This window comes from Sphaerodactylus townsendi, linkage group LG04, assembly GCF_021028975.2.
Source record: "Sphaerodactylus townsendi isolate TG3544 linkage group LG04, MPM_Stown_v2.3, whole genome shotgun sequence".
NCBI lineage: Eukaryota > Metazoa > Chordata > Lepidosauria > Squamata > Sphaerodactylidae > Sphaerodactylus > Sphaerodactylus townsendi.
In genome coordinates, this window is record NC_059428.1 from 144,751,183 (window position 1) to 144,768,647 (window position 17,465).

A 17,465-nucleotide genomic window follows, 5' to 3' on the forward strand; every position below is an offset into this window, starting at 1 on the left:
AAGGAGTCAAAGGAAACGCACAAACGCGCGCGCGCGCGCGCGCACACACACACACACACACACACAAACCCCCAGCCTGCAGCTGCCTGTCGCCACTTCTTGGCAGGCCTCCCCCACCCCTTCCAAAGCCTGCCAAAAGCTGCTTTGACTTTCGACTGCGGGTCCCCCCACCCCACCCCACCCCACCCCATCCCCTCCCTCTCTTCTCTTTCTCTCTCCTCCCCTCGTCTCCTCTTTCCCCACAAGGAAAGGACAGGCAAGCCGGCTCAGCCAATGTGATTCTCGCAAAGGCTTGGCTGGGGAGTGGGGTTTCTTGTTGTTTGGGGGGTGGGAGAGGAAGGGAAGCCAGTCTCTTTCCTCCTCTGCAGGCAGGAGCACAGGGGCTGGAGGTAACGGTGGGGGCCCTTGTGACTTTTTAAAGAGGGGGCAGGAATAAAACTTCTTTGCTTTGTTTTTGCTCCTTTGTTCGTGTTCTGATTCCGGCCCACCCCCTCTTCTTTCCTTTCTTTCTGCAAAAAGCAGCTGAGGATCCAGAGAGAGGGAAGCCGATCTGGTGACAAGGGACTGAGCCACCCACCCGGCCCCCTGGTCCCGAAGGGCAGCCCCTCCCCAAGCCAAGATGTCCCAGCTGTCTGTCAAGGAACATCTGGATGGGATTCTCTCTGACTTTGAAGGTGAGCAAACGGGGGATTGGGCTTTTGGAGGGCCAAGTTTCTCCCCCAGTGAATGGGTCTCTCCTTCTCTCCGTATGACTGACTCAACCCAACTGCCCAGTGCCCAGCTAAAGGGGCCTTGGCGCAGCGCCAGAGGGAAGGGGTGGCTCTCTTGAACAAACTCTGAGAAGGAGAGGCGCCAACTCCTTACAGCATGGAAGAAAGGCATCCATCTGTAGCCCTGGATCTGAGAAATTAGTAGACTCCTGGCGTGCTGTAGCCTGTATTTCCAGGATAAAAGTCTGGCAGATTCTCCTGCTCTGCTTCTAAACCAAGAGGAATGTGGGGGACCTCAATCTGAAAACACACGTGTTTGAGGAGTGTGTGGTGTATGAACCTGTGGGAGTGGGAAGGATGGGACTGGGCTCCAAAACCAACTTCCTGTGAACTTCTAAGGGCAAGGTTCTAGTCCTCATGGATGCCCAGATGTGTCTAAACATCTGTGAGGAAGGCCCCTTCCACACATGCAGAATAATCCGCTTTGCGGCTGGATTTTACTGTGCGAAATAGCAAAATCCACTTTCAAACAATTGTGAAAGTGGATTGAAAGTGAATTAATCTTCATGTGCGGAAGGGGCCGAAGGTATGATGAATCCAGGAGGTCAAATAAATTTCTACTGATTGCGGGAGGGACTTCAGGGCCCCAAATACCTTCTGACCCCTCCCCTGGGTGTTCAAAAATCAGCATAAATTATGCCCAGGAGTGAAGACAGTCCCAGAGGGTAACTTGTGTCGTTCTGCAGTCGAACAGCTTGATGTGAGTCCGCGAGAGCACGCTTTTGAGATCATTCAGGATTGGCCTGCAGCTTTTCCGATAGTCTGTTTCCCATTTCACCAGCATGGCCAATTGGCCATGCTGACAGAGGCTGATGGGAATTGTAGTTCCTGGAACATCTGAGAGCCGAGGCTCCCTACCCCTGAACTAGATCAGGGGTAGACCTGCGGCTCTCCAGATGTTCAGGAACTACAATTCCCATCAGCCCCTACCAGCATGGCCAATTGGCCATGCGGCAGAAAACTGATAGGGTCATTCTAACATCTGGAAAACATGGAATTTCTGAACAATCTTCGGGGTATCCACGTTCAAAATTCAAAGCTCCCTTTGGCACTGCAAAGCAGTGAAGATTTCAGAATGAAAGAGGTCCAATGAGAGAGTCCCATACCAAAGTGCTCCAGTTGCAGAATGGGATTTCGGGTTTCTTGGTGTGCAGTTCGGGTTGCCAGAATTGTATTTTTTTTTTTAAGATATGTGCGTCCCTTGAAGGTTTTCGCCTTCAACACTGATTTTGATAGCCGCATTTGCTCAGTTACGTGGATTGGTGCTAAAGGGTTGCCAAGAGGGAGTCCTAATGTGGATGGGTGCTGTAGCAGGAGGTGGGGTGTTAACTTTTCCTCCCTGTGCAATTACTTCTGTGAAAATATTCCCCCCACCCCAATGCCAATTGCTTTTAGTTCCAGTAGAGAAAAAGACAGTCCTTGTATGTTACTTCTGTTTTTAGGCAAAAGGGTAAAATCCGTGAGTAGTTTGTCTTTTTCTGAGGAAGAGACAAAACCCACGAATAGTTTGTCTTTTTAGGGGAAAAGACAGTACCTGCTTGTTATTTGCCATTAGCGGGGGGGAGTAAAAACTCATGTATACTTGATCTTTTTTGGAAAAAAGTACCCATATGTTGTGGGCAAGTTCCGCTAGCAGCAGAATCTTCTGCCGAATGCCTCTGAGTTAATGGAAAGCTCCATGCGCCTGCAGGAAAGCACCAGCTCCCGTGCAGGATTGAGCCCATGAACAATAGGTTCCAGTGGCTAATCTCAAGTAAACTCTGCCTGTGATTAGATCACTACTTTTATCAGCATGGGACCCTTCATTTTGGGTGTGACTAAGGCTACAGAGGAAGCCTCAGATCTCTCCCCCGCCCCCTGCTGTGTGTATATAGGTTGGGTTCAACATATATTGTTGGGTCGAAGTGTGTGTTCTCCGTCTCACTAGCCGATCACAGATCCCTCCCTTGTCTGACTAAGGGAATGCAGTGGACGTAGCACACCTTGATTTTAGTAAGGCCTTTAACAAGGGCCCCTTGGGCACATGCAGAATAACGCACGTTCAATCCACTTTCACAATTGTTTGAAAGTGGATTTTGCTATTCCGCCCAGTGAAAGAAGTGACTAATGGGGTTCCACAGGGTTTGGTCCAGAGACCGGTGCTATGCAGTATTTTTTTTATCAATTGTGCCCCTAGATGACGGCATAGAAGACATGCAAATCCAATTTGCAGATGCCACCAAATTAGGAGGGGTAGCCAATACCCCAGAGAACAGGGTCAGAATTCAAAATGACCCGGACAGATTAGAGAGCTGGGCCAAAACAAACAAAATGAATTTCAACAGAGATAAATGTAAGATACTGCACTGAGACGGAAAAAGTGAAATGCGCAGAGATAGGATGGGGGACACCTGGCTTGACAACACTACATATGAAGGAATCTGGGAGTTTTAGTAGACCACAAACTAAACATGAGTCAGCAGTGTGATGCGACAGCCAAAAAAGCCAATGCGATTCTGGGATGCATCAATAAGAATATAGTGTTTCGACTGAAGGATGTAATAGTACCTCTCCATCCTGCATTGGTAACTTAGACCTCATCTGGAATATTGTGTACAGTTCTGGGCACCACAGTTCAAGAAGGATGTTGACAAACTGGAACGGGTCCAGAGGAAGGCAAGCAAAATGATTGAAGGTCTGGATTCTATGCCCTTCAAGGAGCAGCTTAGGGAGCTGGGTATGTTTAGTGTGGAGAAGAGACGATGACATGATAGCTGTGGTCGTTTCCCCACTTACCTCGACCCAAGGTTGCTGTGCGCTACTCCCAGCGCGCGTCATTTCTGGCGCGCTCCCGGGCTTCCCCATGACCCCGCGCTCAAAAGGCGCCGTTTCAAGGAGCGCCAGGAATGACACGCGCTGAGGGGGCATGACAGCGGCAGTGTTGGGGCGGCTGCATTGTCGCTGCCCCTGTAGTGGGGAGTGCCGGGGGACCCTGCGCTACTTGGGGAGAGTAGCGCAGCAGCAGGTTAGTGGGGAAACGACCTGTGTTTAAGTATTCGAAGGGATGTCCTGTTGAAAAGTGAGCTAGCTTGTTTTCTGCTGCTCCAGAGACCAGGACAAGGAGTAATGGATTCACACCTGGCTTGCAAGTTTCCTGGGAGCGCCAGAGTCACCACAGAGGGGAGGAGGGCAGGATTTTGAACTCCTTGAATGTTGGACCTCTTAAACAGGTGACACTGCTTGGATCCTTCTGGCTTGGTGGACATCTCCTCAAAGGGTTGCAGAACAATACTGGCGGACTGGGACGAGCAGAGGGAAGGGTTCCTTCCTAAACTCGGGCTCTTTCAAAGCTAGCAAAACGGGCCGCGATGACAGTGGCCGCTTGGGAGAGCAGCTGCCCAGACACACACTGGGCTGAAAGGCAGGTTATTCCGCCTGCCCCACCATAGCATTAAAGTATAGTTTTATCCGGGAGTGGCTGCCAGAGGAAAGGGAGGCCAGCATGGGGGTGGGGGGAGCTGACAATTGCTGGCTTGTCTCTGTGAAGACAGGAAGGGGAGAGAGAGAGAAAGAAAAGGGCTGGGGGAACGCTTTCAATTACGGGCCGTGAGTGCGGCAGGAGCTCCACTTCAGCGTTTCGCAGGTTGTAATTAAGGAAAGTTTTGGAGCAGGTTGAGAGAGACATGCTGGCGGAGACCTTCCTGCAGGCCAGGCTGGGGCTGTGCTCGGGTTTCCGGAGAACTGCCCTGCCCAGCAAAGGCGAAAACCCAGCCTTCTTCTGAGAGGAGGCCCTCTCGCCCAAGACCTACAGTTTGCACTGTTTAATGGGACACATCCAAAGGGATTCCAGAAGTTGCTGGATCTGAAGGCTGTGGATAGCGGGCAGTTCCACCTTTGCAGGCCGAAGTGTCCATCTTTAGTCTGCAGTTAAAAGATCCAAGGGAGCAGGTAGGGATGTGGGATCTGGCGATCTCCCGGAATTACTTCTGCAGACTACAGGAGCAGCAGTGGCGTGGTGGTTAAGAGTAGGTGTACTCTCATCTGGAGGAACCAGGTTTGATTCCCCACTCTGCCCCCTGAGCTGTGGAGGCTTACCTGGGGAACTCAGATTAGCCTGTCAACTCCAACACACGCCAGCTGGGTGACCTTGGGCTAGTCACAGATCTTCTGAGCTCTCACAGCCCCATTTACCTAACAGGGTGTTTGTTGTGAGGGGGGGAGGGCAAGGAGTTTGTAAGTCCCTTTGAGTCTCCTTACAGGAGAGAAGGGGGGGATGTAAATCCAACTCTTCTTCTTCTTCTTCTTCTTCTTCTTCTTCTTCTTCTTCTTCTTCTTCTTCTTCTTCTTCTTCTTCTTCTTCTTCTTCTTCTTCTTCTTCTTCTTCTTCTTCTTCTTCTTCTTCTTCTTCTTCTTCTTCGATCAGTTCCCTGGAGAAAATGGACCCTTTTGAGAGTGGGCTGTATGACTTTGTGCCCCACTGTTGTCCTGTCCTCCCCAAAACTCAAGAGATTTCCCTACCTGGTTGTGGCAACTCTGCCCACCCCCTGGCCTACCCCCATCCACTGACACCCTTAAGTATACGCTTTCAAGAATCAAAGCTCCCTTCTTCAGCTTTGAGTCTCGAAAGTTAGACCCCAAAAGTCTTGATGACGTCTAAGACGCTCCTGGCCTTTCTCAGTCAGCATGCTAAAAAATGGATGCCTACCTCTGGAGCTTCTTGGAAATTGGGAGCCCCGTGGATAAGGAAGGGTAAAATGGTTAACCTCCCCTCTTTCTGAGCTGCCGCAAATCAGTGGTGCGAACAGTCTCCAAGGGAGCCACAAGTGAGCCTGGAAGGAGAGGGCAGGCATTCTGTTATTGCGGACTAAGGAATGTGCACACCCTCTGTAATGGTGGACGTTCACCTTTTGACTAGTGGGCTACAAGAGGAATTTAAATGGCCTGGGTTGTGTTGGCAAGGTTGGGTCCCAGTGGGGCAAAGAGCGGGACTTGTTTTTGGTTCCAAAGCAGGGAAAGCCACAGCATTTCATTGGATAGTGACCATTTTTGCATGGCCCAGCTATCTTGCTTTAGCAGTCCGTAAACTATGGCTGGGATCACTGAAACAGTTGCAGAAGCATCTGCGGGATGCCAGGGGTCATGTTCTCTGTTTATGTCCCTGGGGTGAAGAAATGCACTGAGAACAAAACCACTAGGCTAGGCTGTTCCCGTTCCCTCTTTTTCATGCGCTGCATCTCAGCCATCCCTGTCTTGAGTACAGGAGCCTCCACTTTGGAAGCGTGGAGCCCCCCCCCCCCCCCCGCCAACCTCTTCCGAAAAGCTGTCCCCTTTCGGCATTATCGGGTGATTTTAAGCAAGGTTTCCCAACATGTCAAGTTATTTACAACAAAGCAATTGCCGAAACTGGCCAAGAGCCAGCTCGTTTTTATTCCCTTTGATGGCGTGCCATCTTTCTGCCAAGGCGCTTGGATTGATCTAAGCAGCATTCTCCTGCCTTGCCGAACAGCCCCGCGAGATGGATTAGGGTGGGAGAAGGGGAATAGGCCAAGCTCTCTGAGGGAGCTTCATGCCAGGGTGTCTCCGTGGTCCTTGTCTAGCACCCCCTGCCAGTTTGTAGTTGAGAACAGGAAGATCACACTTGCCCGGGCTCTTCACACTGGCAGCAGGGTCAGGAAGCGTTTTTTGAGTGGCACGGGCGAATCCATTCATTGCCTTTGTTCTCAAACCCCACCTTGGCCAAGACTTGTTGGTGCTGATTTGAATGACACGAGCGGTTTTAAAAGCCAGCCGGCATTTTTAATAAAAAATCTGTTTGGCTGACGGCCATATTGTGGGGCAGCCGCCGCGGCTGAGAGTGGCCGGGGTGCCTGTCGAGGTCTGTCCAGCTGCCTGAGTCCCTTCTGCCCCTTGGGCGAGGCTTTGATTCCCAGCTGACAGTGATCAAGTGCTGGGTGTCACCCACTCTGCCTAGTTCAGGGGTCAGCAGGGGAGTTGCTGGGGGTTAGACCTCTCAGGGCAATGAGGGGCAGAGGGCAGGAATGAATTCCTCTTTCATCCCTGGGGGGAGGTAGTAAATGATACCCTCTATGATGGACACGTTTGGGCTTGGGAGGGGGGGCTGCAGAATAGCTGGAGGAGAGAGAGGGGAAGAAATGGGAAGGGGGTGAAGGGAGGGGCCCCCTCTGAAAGGAGAGGTGGTCTTTGGGTCTCTGTCTGTCAAGGAATTACAGCTGGATTTCATTCAACGCATTTTCCTTGGTGAATTTGATGTCCGGTCTTTACTCCAGATTCTCTGACTGCTGCAATATTTGACGTACAGTCAGCCATAGATGATACCTGGAGTTGATATACAGTGTTGTTAGGACTTTTTCAATATGCCCACCTGTGCTTTGGGCCAGTCACAGTTCTTCAGAATTCTCTCAACCCCACCTGCCTCCCAAGGTGTCTGTTGTGGGGAGAGGGAGGGAAAGGAGCTTGTAAGCCACCTTGAGTCACATTACAGGAGAGAAAGGTGGGGTATAAATCCAAAGGCGGCGGCGGCGGCGGCGGCGTCCTCCTCCTCCTCCTCCTCCTCTTCCTCTTCCTCTTCCTCTTCCTCTTCCTCTTCCTCTTCTTCTTCTTCTTCTTCTTCTTCTTATTCTTCTTCTTCTTCTTCTTCTTCTTCTTCTTCTTCTTCTTCTTCTTCTTCTTCTTCTTCTTCTTCTTCTTCTTCTTCTTCTTCTTCTTCTTCTTCTTCTTCTTCTTCTTCTTCTTCTTCTTCTTCTTCTTCTTCTTCTTCTTCTTCTTCTTCTTCTTCTTCTTCTTCTGCCTGTCTCATAAGCTCAAGGTCCACTTGATCAACCCGCTGTGGATATCAAAGGAAGATTATTGGAGCTGCCTTTAACACGACCCAGCCCATTATCTGTAAAACTTTTATCTCAGGGGAGTTTCCTTTGAAAACGAAGAAATGCCACCAGCCACAGTGGAATCGAGCTGGCCAGTATTTTTCAACAGCAGTCAGCATTCCAACAGAGCAGGGATCTTTGTGCGTGAGGAAGAGGAGGGGGCAAAGAGAGGCTTCGTTTTCCAGCGAATCATAACAATCGATGTTTTATATGATTCAGTGCTGGAGATTCTCTAACCACAGCAGCATCTAGCTATGCGTTTGAAGCCGCTGCACACACAACAGTCTCAGTGTATAAATAGCTGCTTGCCCATTCATCCTATGGCAAGGTAAGAATCGTCTCCAGGTGAGCAGGCAGGAAAGCTTTGCAAAAGTTCTCCTCCTTAGATTACAATTCACTAATATCTGCTGGAGGCGTGCTTTGTTTGCTTTGCCTTTCGGGGTCTGTTTATTTTAAACCTAGTTATTTGTTTCAGCGAAGACAGAGGAAACCAGAGAAAATTTCAGCGGGAGGCTGTCATGTTAGAATCTGAGAATCTCACTTGTCAGTTTCTTTATTTTGGTGATAAGGGAGAAAGCCGGAGAAAATTTGAGGCTGGCATGCTGGAATCTGAGAATCTCACTTATCAGTTTTTTTTTAATTTTGGTGATGAGGGAGAAAACCAGAGAAAATTTGGTGATGGCCTGGTGGAATCTGAGAATCTCAGTTGCCAGTTTCTTTATTTTGGTGATGAGGAAGAAAGCCAGAGAAAATTTGAGACTGGCATGCTGGAATCTGAGAATCTCGCTTATCAGTTTTTGGTTTTTTTTGGTGATGAGGGAGAAAACCAGAGAAAATTTGGTGATGGCCTGGTGGAATCTGAGAATCTCAGCTGCCAGTTTCTTTATTTTGGTGATGAGGAAGAAAGCCAGAGAAAATTTGAGACTGGCATGCTGGAATCTGAGAATCTCGCTTATCAGTTTTTGTTTTTTTTGGTGATGAGGGAGAAAACCAGAGAAAATTTGGTGATGGCATGGTGGAATCTGAGAATCTCAGTTGCCAGTTTCTTTATTTTGGTGATGAGGAAGAAAGCCAGAGAAAATTTGAGACTGGCATGCTGGAATCTGAGAATCTCGCTTAACAGTTTTTTGTTTTTTTTTTTGGTGATGAGGGAGAAAACCAGAGAAAATTTGGTGATGGCCTGGTGGAATCTGAGAATCTCAGCTGCCAGTTTCTTTATTTTGGTGATGAGGAAGAAAGCCAGAGAAAATTTGAGACTGGCATGCTGGAATCTGAGAATCTCGCTTATCAGTTTTTGGGGGTTTTTTTGGTGATGAGGGAGAAAACCAGAGAAAATTTGGTGATGGCCTGGTGGAATCTGAGAATCTCAGCTGCCAGTTTCTTTATTTTGGTGATGAGGAAGAAAGCCAGAGAAAATTTGAGACTGGCCTGGTGGAAGATTTCAGTGTAAGGCTGGCGTGATAGAATCCAAAAATTTGCTCGCCCCACGGTAGGGGGAGGTCCTTTCTGTCCCTTCAAGGTGGGCGGTGGCATGCATTCCAGGCCCATTGAGTGATACTTGGACGAGAGGGGGCTTGTTGGAACAGAATCGTATGCCTTCTTGGCTTCCCTCAGAAACGCCTCTTCTGAGTCCTTCCTTCCAGGTGTCATCTCATCGAGTTTTCTAGTTACTCGGGAGATCCACTTTCACCTCTCAAAACCCACAGGCAAACAGGGAAAGCACCAGTTGCAACACCCACCCACCCTTCTCCCTGTATCTCTGTGACCCTCACAAACCTGGCAGCCCGTAAATCTGTCCAACATTCAACCCAGATGGTGGTCATTAAAAGGGGCGGTCTCTAGGGCAGGAATGTAGAGAGCCTGGTGCCCAGGAGTGTATCTGGAACCAGAGGTCTGTGTGGCAGGCTGCAAAAAAACAGCGCAGCAACTTCTCTTCTGGAGGCGTCGTCCTAAGCAGAGCAGCTTTTCACTGGAGATGCTGTCGGGGTGGTTGCCGTCTGTGTCCCCATTGTGGAGAAAGGTGGGCTAGGAAGAGATAAATCAGCCTCGGATCTAGGATTTGAAACAACCAGGATAACGTCTTTTTCACACATCATGTTGCAGAGGAGTCACTGAACCCAAGCGATGGCTAGAATCGCCATGGGCTTTCTGCAGGATGCGGGCATCTCTGGACACTGCCGGCCTGCGGAGGCATTTCAAGTGCTGCCCCAGGAAAAAATGTAGTGCAGGAATCCCCAACTTCCAGGTGCTCAGGAGGAGGAGCAGCAGAAGCAGCAGAAGGCCATTGCTTTCACCTCCTGCATAAGAGCTCCCCAAGGCACCTGGTGGGCCCCTGCGAGTAGCAGAGTGCTGGACTAGATGGACTCTGGTCTGAGCCAGCAGGCTCCTTCTTACGTTCTTATGTTCATGCCTCTGGCCTCATGGTGCCCTTTTCTAGTGTCCACCAAGTGTTTTGGGAAAGAGGGCTTTTTGAAGACTTGATTGGCCGTGCCAATTTTCAAAAGCATTGGTTTCTGCCACAGCACAAGGATCTTGTTTTGGAGGGGGTCACTGGGCTCAAGCAATGACTCACTTGCTTGAGCAATATATGGCTGATTTTCCTACCCTTCCCCTTATCAGGAGCAGCGTGCTTTGCTCATTCTTGCTCTCTGCTTCTGGCACGCTTGCTAGAATCTGAATAACGTGGAATAATTTGCAGGAAAGGAGACTGGTGTGTGTGTGAGAGAGAGAGAGAGAATACTGGAGAATACCGGCACAAATCAAACCCCACGCTTTCCTTGTAAGGCCAAGAGCAGAAATAAGGGGTGGGAGACAGCGGCAGACCTTATCTCCACAACCCTGCAGATTAATTTTAGGGGGAAGAGGATTTCGAGGGGAGGATGACGCGAAGTGGGGTGGGGGAAGCAAGATGGATGGATGAGCTCGAGCCCCCCCCCTCCTGTCCCAACCTACATTCTTCTCTTCCCCTCTCTCACGAACTCTCCTTTGCCCTGGGAGCCCTGGCTAAACTCTCGCAGGCACAGATGGAGAGAGGAAAGCAGTCCAGGGCAAGATCTGATTACTTGGAGATGCCTCTGGTGGGATCGCTTTACACGCCTGTGGTTGGAGGTGAATAAAGTGGTTACTGTTGTGTCCCCCCAAGGGGAACCGTTTGAAGCAGATGACAGGGATACCGTATCTCCAAGAGATAAAACGCCCCGAACAATTAGATGGGGGAGATTGCAGGCCTCGGGAGCGGATCCGAGAGCCAACTCCGGTTTCCCCAGGGGGAGCCGCTAACAAAAAACCCCCCAACCCTCCATTCTGCGGAGGCAGAAAGCAGGAGCCAAAGGGTCTCTTCCTTTCTTCTTGATGATTTTTTTGCACGCCAGGACCCAGGCAGCAATAGAGACCTTTGCTTCGAGCTGCTACCTGCAAAGATTTTGGAAGGAGCATCCGCAGGGACAGAAGAGTCCAGCCACATAAATCCTTTGCACGCTTAAAGAATCCCAGGTTTTTCCTGCTAGGTTCGAGTCCAGAAGCACCATAGGCACCTGCAAGGTTTGTGATGTATCTGCTTCTGAGAGTCCCAAGTTCCCTTGACTCTTGTAAGCTCATACCCCAGAAATCTTTGTTGGCTTCGAAGGTGGTTCTAGACTCCAATCCAGCTGTTCTACTGCAGAGCAAGATGGCTGCCCTCTGGAGCCAAGCCAATTATTGTGGTTTTTCCAGTCTGCCACAGCCTGCACTTTGATGAATCGACTTCATTTTGAAGGAGATACAAGGAGGATCTCCAGAGTCAGTCTGACGTCTTTTACCTCATTGCTTACCCAGTCCCTTTAACTGGAAGAGCTGGGGATTGAATTGGGGATTTTCCGCATGACAAACAGATGCTCATCCGCTGAACCATAGCCCCTCCCACAGGGCCCTGTGTCAGCAGCACTGTGTCAGTGGCACGATATCACTTCTGGCAAATACCTGAATGATCACCATAGAGCTTTGACCAAATCCTAGAGCACCACTGATGGTGTGATGTCACTTCCAGATATTCACTGGAAGCGATGTCACGCTGCCAGCATGAGGTAGTGGTTAAGAGTAGGTGCACCCTAACCCGGAGAACCGAGTTTGGTTCCCCGCTCTGCCACTTGAGCTGTGGAGGCTTATCTGGTGAACCAGATTAGCTTGTCCACTCCAACACATGCCAGCACAAGGTTTTCTGTTTTACATATCATGAGAGTATCTCACACCCGTGCTGAGTGAACCGGTTCCTTGTGCCAATCTCTCCCTTCCAACTTCCTATTGAACCTGATGGATTTACACTACGGCACCCCTGTGGAGGTGAACTCTGACTCATAAAAGTCTTTGCTGGCAGAGATGTTGTTAATTCCCAAGCCTGAGTGAGAGAAACAGGCTAAAGCCTACGTAGATGAAATAAATAAATGAAGTGTCTTTTTTTCAGTCTGCTTGGAGCTGCCTAGGTCAGCGATGGCGAACCTTTTTGGGACCGAGTGCCCAAATTGCAACCCAAAACCCACTTATTTATTGCAAAGTGCCAACATTTAACCTGAATACTGAGGTTTTCGTTTAGAAAAAATGGTTGGCTCTGAGGCGTGCGTTACTCAGGAGTAAGCTTGGTGGTAGTTGGTGGCTTTGCTTTGAAGCAACCGTGCAACTGTTCCAACGGGTGAATCACGACCCTAGGAGGGTTTACTCAGAAGCAAGCCCCATTGCCAGCAACCGAGCTTACTCCCAGGTAAAGGATCGCGCTTTAGTTCTTCGCATGAAAATCAGTGGGGTTTAACAGCGCTTAACAGGGTTACTGACACTGCTTCCCCAAAACTAGGTCTTAGGTTTAATGCTAATAATCGAGCCCAGCGGCTCAGGCCAGCCTAGATATTGGGGGGGGGTGACTGTGTTTGCGTGTGCCCACAGAGAGGACTCTGAGTGCCACCTCTGGCACCCGTGCCATAGGTTCGCCATCACTGGCCTAGGTTGACTTGCCCCCCATTTTCCGGACCCTAATGCTATCCTGTCTTTGTTCCCCCACTTTCTTCCGCAGCCCTGAAGAGGTCGTTCGATATGGAAGATGCCGAAGATGTCCCAGCGTTCTCTCCTTCCTCCCCACCCCATTCCCCCCTCGGTCCCAGCCTGCCCGGCATCATCCTTGCTGCCGGCAACGGAGAAGGGAGGCGAGCGGGTGGCCCCATCCAGCCCAGCTACCAGTCCCTCATCAGCCTGAGCTCCGATCCCAGTCCAGCTCAAAGCCCCGTCCTGAAGACCCGGATCGGCAGCAGCCTCTCCTTCAACCGAGGCACGGTCCATTTGGCTCGGGCCAACGGAAGCCACCTCACCCGGGTCTCCTCGTTCCAAACCCGCCTGAACCCCAATGGGTTCTCCTCGTCCTTGGGGCCAGGAAGTGACAACGAAAGCCTCCACAGCTCTTCTTCCAGTTTGGAGTGCCCAACGCCGATCAAGGGCCTCCCAAATACCACCCCGCCACCCGAATCCCCCGGCATCGGGGTCACCCAGCTCCCCAGTCCCATGCTGAAGAAGTTCTTCTCACATGGCAACGTCTTCCACTCTGAGGCAGACCGGCCTGCCCAGCAGGTCTCCAAGGAAACCCCCAACCGTGGCTCGTTGCCAGCACTGGACCTACACATTGCCGAAGACCCGGGGGCCAGCCACACCCTCTGCCCGACCCAAAGCTCTGGTGCTGCCGCCACGCAGAGCCCTTGCGACCAAAACTGCATTGCCCCCCTGCCAAAGGCTGGCATGGCCAAGACAAAGGATTCCTCTGTCCCGCTCTTGGAGTTCAGCCAGTTGACGCACGTGACCCCTCCTGCCCTGGCCACCAGGCAGACAGTGAAGCTGCAGAAGTTCCCCATCAGCTTGGATGGCTTGATTGAGAAGATGACACCAGAGTCGGCACCCAGGCCTCTGCCGAGGGCACAGATCCACGTCAACCTCAGTGCGAGTCCTGGCTCGTCCCGGCAATGCGCCGAGATAACGAAGGAGGATAGAGTTGTAGTCGTAGGCTGTGGTTTCCCGTCACCCTCTTCAGGAAGGTTTCCAGGAACGGCAAGTTCAGCATCTCCTCCTCCGGAAACTTCCTTTCCACTCATCCCTTCTCCTCAGATAGGGCAAGTTGCTTGCCAGCCAGCCTTTCTAGGGGCCACACCGATCTGGCCCACCCAAGGGACCCCCGTAACGGCTGGCCCAAGAGAACACGGCAGCCCCACAGCCAAGGGGATCGACTCCAGCCCCAGCCGAGAGGCATCCCGACCTCGGACTACAGCACCCGCTTCTGGTGCAAAGGAAGATCCCCTCACACTGGCAAGCAGATCTCTGGAGGCCTTTTCCGAGAAGAAGGAATCGCAAGGGAAGGCTTCGTGGAAGGAAGGTAGGTGCCAAGAAAATCAATGCGGGATTGAAACGAAGGCCTGCTCCTCCACAAAACCCTGGGCAGAATTTGGGAAGGTCCAGAATTAGGTTGTGGTAGGAACTACAAACCTTTTCACCCTCCCAGTGGCGTTTTTCTCTTGCCCTGCTCAGATGCCTTTCGATATCCCGTTCCTTTCCCCTCCCTTGAAAAAAGAAATAGATGTTTAGGATCATCATTCAGCACGCAATGTGGAAGGAAAAATTGTTTCTCAACAGAGAGCTGCAATTAATCTTTGCTCCCGAGGAGCATATCTGTATGATAGATGTGTTTCCACACACTGGCTTGTCTTGATTTATTATTATATGATTTATATTATATTTTCAGGGTCAAACTAAATACAAGGCTGCCTCCTGACAGATTGTGGATGCTTCCTCTCTCTATGTAGTGCCTTTTCTTTCTCACCATTCTTTCAAGGGACTCAGGATAGTACATGGGGCTCTTCCTTCACTGTTAGATCCTCATAACACCCCTGCAAGGTAGGCTAGGCTGAAAAAATGACTGGCTCAGGATTCCCCAGTGAGCTCCATCACGGTTACTAAATAGTGTATGGCAGGCAAGACTTGAAACCCAGGATTTTTGGCTCAAAGTCCGATTGCTTAACTATTGTTTTACGATCAATTTTTGGCTATTTGGGCAGTTTGTGTTGTGAGGCAGTTGAAGAGTGTGACTGGGCCCTGAGAGAATTAGATTCAAATCCCCACTCAATTGTAGATTTTGGGTCAGCCTTTTTCTCTCTGTGTCTATCTCAGCCATAGCTACACCACAGGGCTGTTGTGAGGATAGAATAAAGGAGGGAGAAAGAACCACATATGGATCCTTGGCGGAAGGATGAGATAAAATTGTGCTTGATAGAAGCAGGGGTAGTCAGTTTCTTTGCAGTGAGAGGAAAGTACTTAGGACATGCTCAGAGACGCTTTCCTTTCTGTGCGTGGTTCAGCCTGCCTCCCAAATCAAAACACCTCCTAGGCGGTCAACTTTTAATTATGAGCCTGCTGAGCAGCGTAGGGGAGAAAACCAACTGGCAACACCTTTGGAAAACACTTGGCATGAACCCTGCCCAAAGAGGGAAACCGTCACCGCATTTCCTTGAAGTCCCAGCCACCATCTGTTCCTCGCCTTGCAGCAGATGTAAAAAGAAAGTTGCACAAACCGCCCCCTCCAGCGAATGGCGTCAAACCCTTGCCATCTCGACTTCTGGCAGGATCCCAGCAGTGTCGCTAGAGAGCCAATGTCTTCAGGCTGTCTGAAGAAGCTTAATCCCTGAAGTCTGGAGGGAGGTGGGCTGTTTTGCCAAGGACCCATCTGAGCGCGCAAAGTCGGCACCGTTTATTTTTCCTGGCACACCTCCCAAGCCTCTACAAACTGGACGATGAGCCTTAATGGGACAGAACTCTTGTGCGTATGCCATCCGGTAACCGTGACCTTGTTTACAATGTTTCAGCCGGTCCTAGTTAAAACATGCTGGCAAAAGTTAGCTTCCTATTAATAAATGCGTATGCTGCCCTTGAAAAATAAAGAGGAGTTTGGATTTATACCCCACCTTTCTCGAAGTGGCTTACAAGCTCCTTTCCCTTCCTCTCCCCACAACAGACACCTTGTGCGGTACGTGGGGCTGGATGAGTTCTGAGAGAACTGTGACTGGTCCAAGGTCAGATTCACAAACACGCGTGGCACATAGGCGCTGGCCCAAGCAATTTATATTACCTGTTAGTTTCTTGTAAAGTATGCCAAATTGTTGGCTATTAGACTTATCAAACTATTATGTCTCCATAACACATATATATCTCCACTTTAAATCCAATTCATGCAACAATTTATTACAAGACAACCTCCTCTCAAGTCCATAATCATGTATTTGTTAAACCAACAATGTCCATAATCTTGTAAATATTATTGCGTCAATGTCACCCGTTGTGCCTGTAATACAAGTTCATGACAATTAATGAAATTCCTGAATTGGTGACATACTTTACAAGAAACTAACAGGTAATATAATAGCGGGCCAGCGCCTCAATATTGCCCCGCATGTTCGCTAATGAATCTTTCCTCTATTATTTGTGGAATGGGTAGCACATTAATTTCATAACTGGTCCAAGGAACGCAGGAGTGCGGAAACACATCTGGTTCACCAGATATGCCTCTCAGGTGGAGAAGCAGGGAAGCAAACCCAGTTCTCCAGTTTAGAATCAAACCCAGTTCTCCGAAAAGTAGACTGCCCATCCAAAACATTGTGAAGTGAAGACGAAAGACAGAGAGAATTATCTATCTATCCGGGATTGTTTTTCCTCCGCCCTTCCTCAAAGCAACCTATATGGTTCTCCTTCCTTCTTTTTATCCTTACAGCATCCCTGTGGGGTAGGCTAGGCTGAGCCCAGATCACCCAGCGAGCTTTACAGCGGTGTGGAGATTTGAATCTGGTCTCCCAGGTCCAAGGGACTCCTACAGCAGCTAGGAAAAGGGGTTTCCAGGGCGTACCTTGGGAAACGTGTGGCTTTAAAACCTCCAAGGCCAGCTGTTTCCCATGCAGGAAGGAGCCATTCAGCTGGGCTGCCCGTGTTGCATGTTCCAGCTCAGCGAGAGACCCTCTGTGTGTGTGTGTGTTGTGTGTAAGACCGTGCTAGAGTGTCAGTCTTTCTTTGCAGTCTATCATTATTTCCCCCTCAAGCGTCCACCACACCCTTCCCACTGGCTGCCTTTCTGTTCACAGGACGTCGGCTGAACTCGCAGTGCGTCTCTGCGTGGAGGTGGGGACACTCCCCGCACGCCTCCCATGAACGATCCTTTCCCCGGGGTCAGCCACAGTTTTTCCTCATAGCTTTCCTGTGAGATCTCACTCAGCAACTGGCGACGCGGGCCAGCCTGCTTTCCAAAACTTCCTCCCGATCGAGGCAGAGGATAACAAAGCAGTTCTCTGTTTCCAGGCTCGCTGCCCTGTCACGTCCGGCCGTATCGTCTCTCTCCTTGGGGTTTTTAGGTGCGGGGTGAGATTGTGCCGCTGCCACTCCCCGGAGCAAATCCAGACAACTGGCTTGTGCAGCAGCAGCTGGGACGAGACCCTCTCGAGTTAACTCGCGCGAAGTTGTCGCAAATGAGTTCCTGCTGAAAGGCCTGTCATCGTTCTGGAGTATTTAGAATCAGAGAAGCTATTCGGGAGTGGTAGAAAGATAATTCCCCACCCCACCATAAACAGTTGGGCGTGCGGGGAAAATTAGACGCTGCATTTGAAATCATGAGAGAGAACTAGGGCCAGTCATCCCACTGCCAAACAGAGGTGTAGCTCCAAGGGGATAGAGGGGTGGCAACGCACCGGGCGCACACCCCTGTGGGGGCATGGTGAAGGCGTTCTGGGGTGTGTGGCGGGGGTGTTCCAGGACAGGGGCGTTCTGGGGCAGGACAGGGGTGGACGTTGGC

At 50.4% G+C, this 17,465-nt stretch overlaps 1 protein-coding gene across 3 annotated transcripts in view; it reads left to right on the forward strand.

Moving 5' to 3' along the window:
• Positions 1-232: 232 nt before the first annotated feature.
• SEPTIN12 (septin 12) overlaps positions 233-17,465 on the forward strand; it is a 51,679-nt gene continuing 34,446 nt past the window's right edge. Inside the window, exons 1-3 of one of the 3 annotated variants that reach the window (XM_048493614.1) lie at positions 233-389; positions 523-674; positions 12,672-14,012. In XM_048493614.1, the coding sequence (XP_048349571.1) occupies positions 620-674; positions 12,672-14,012 (1,396 nt within the window). In that variant the 5' untranslated portion in view covers positions 233-389; positions 523-619. Of the gene's footprint in view, positions 396-519; positions 675-12,671; positions 14,013-17,465 lie in introns of all 3 variants that reach the window. The other 2 variants (XM_048493615.1, XM_048493616.1) reach the window with 2 other exon arrangements.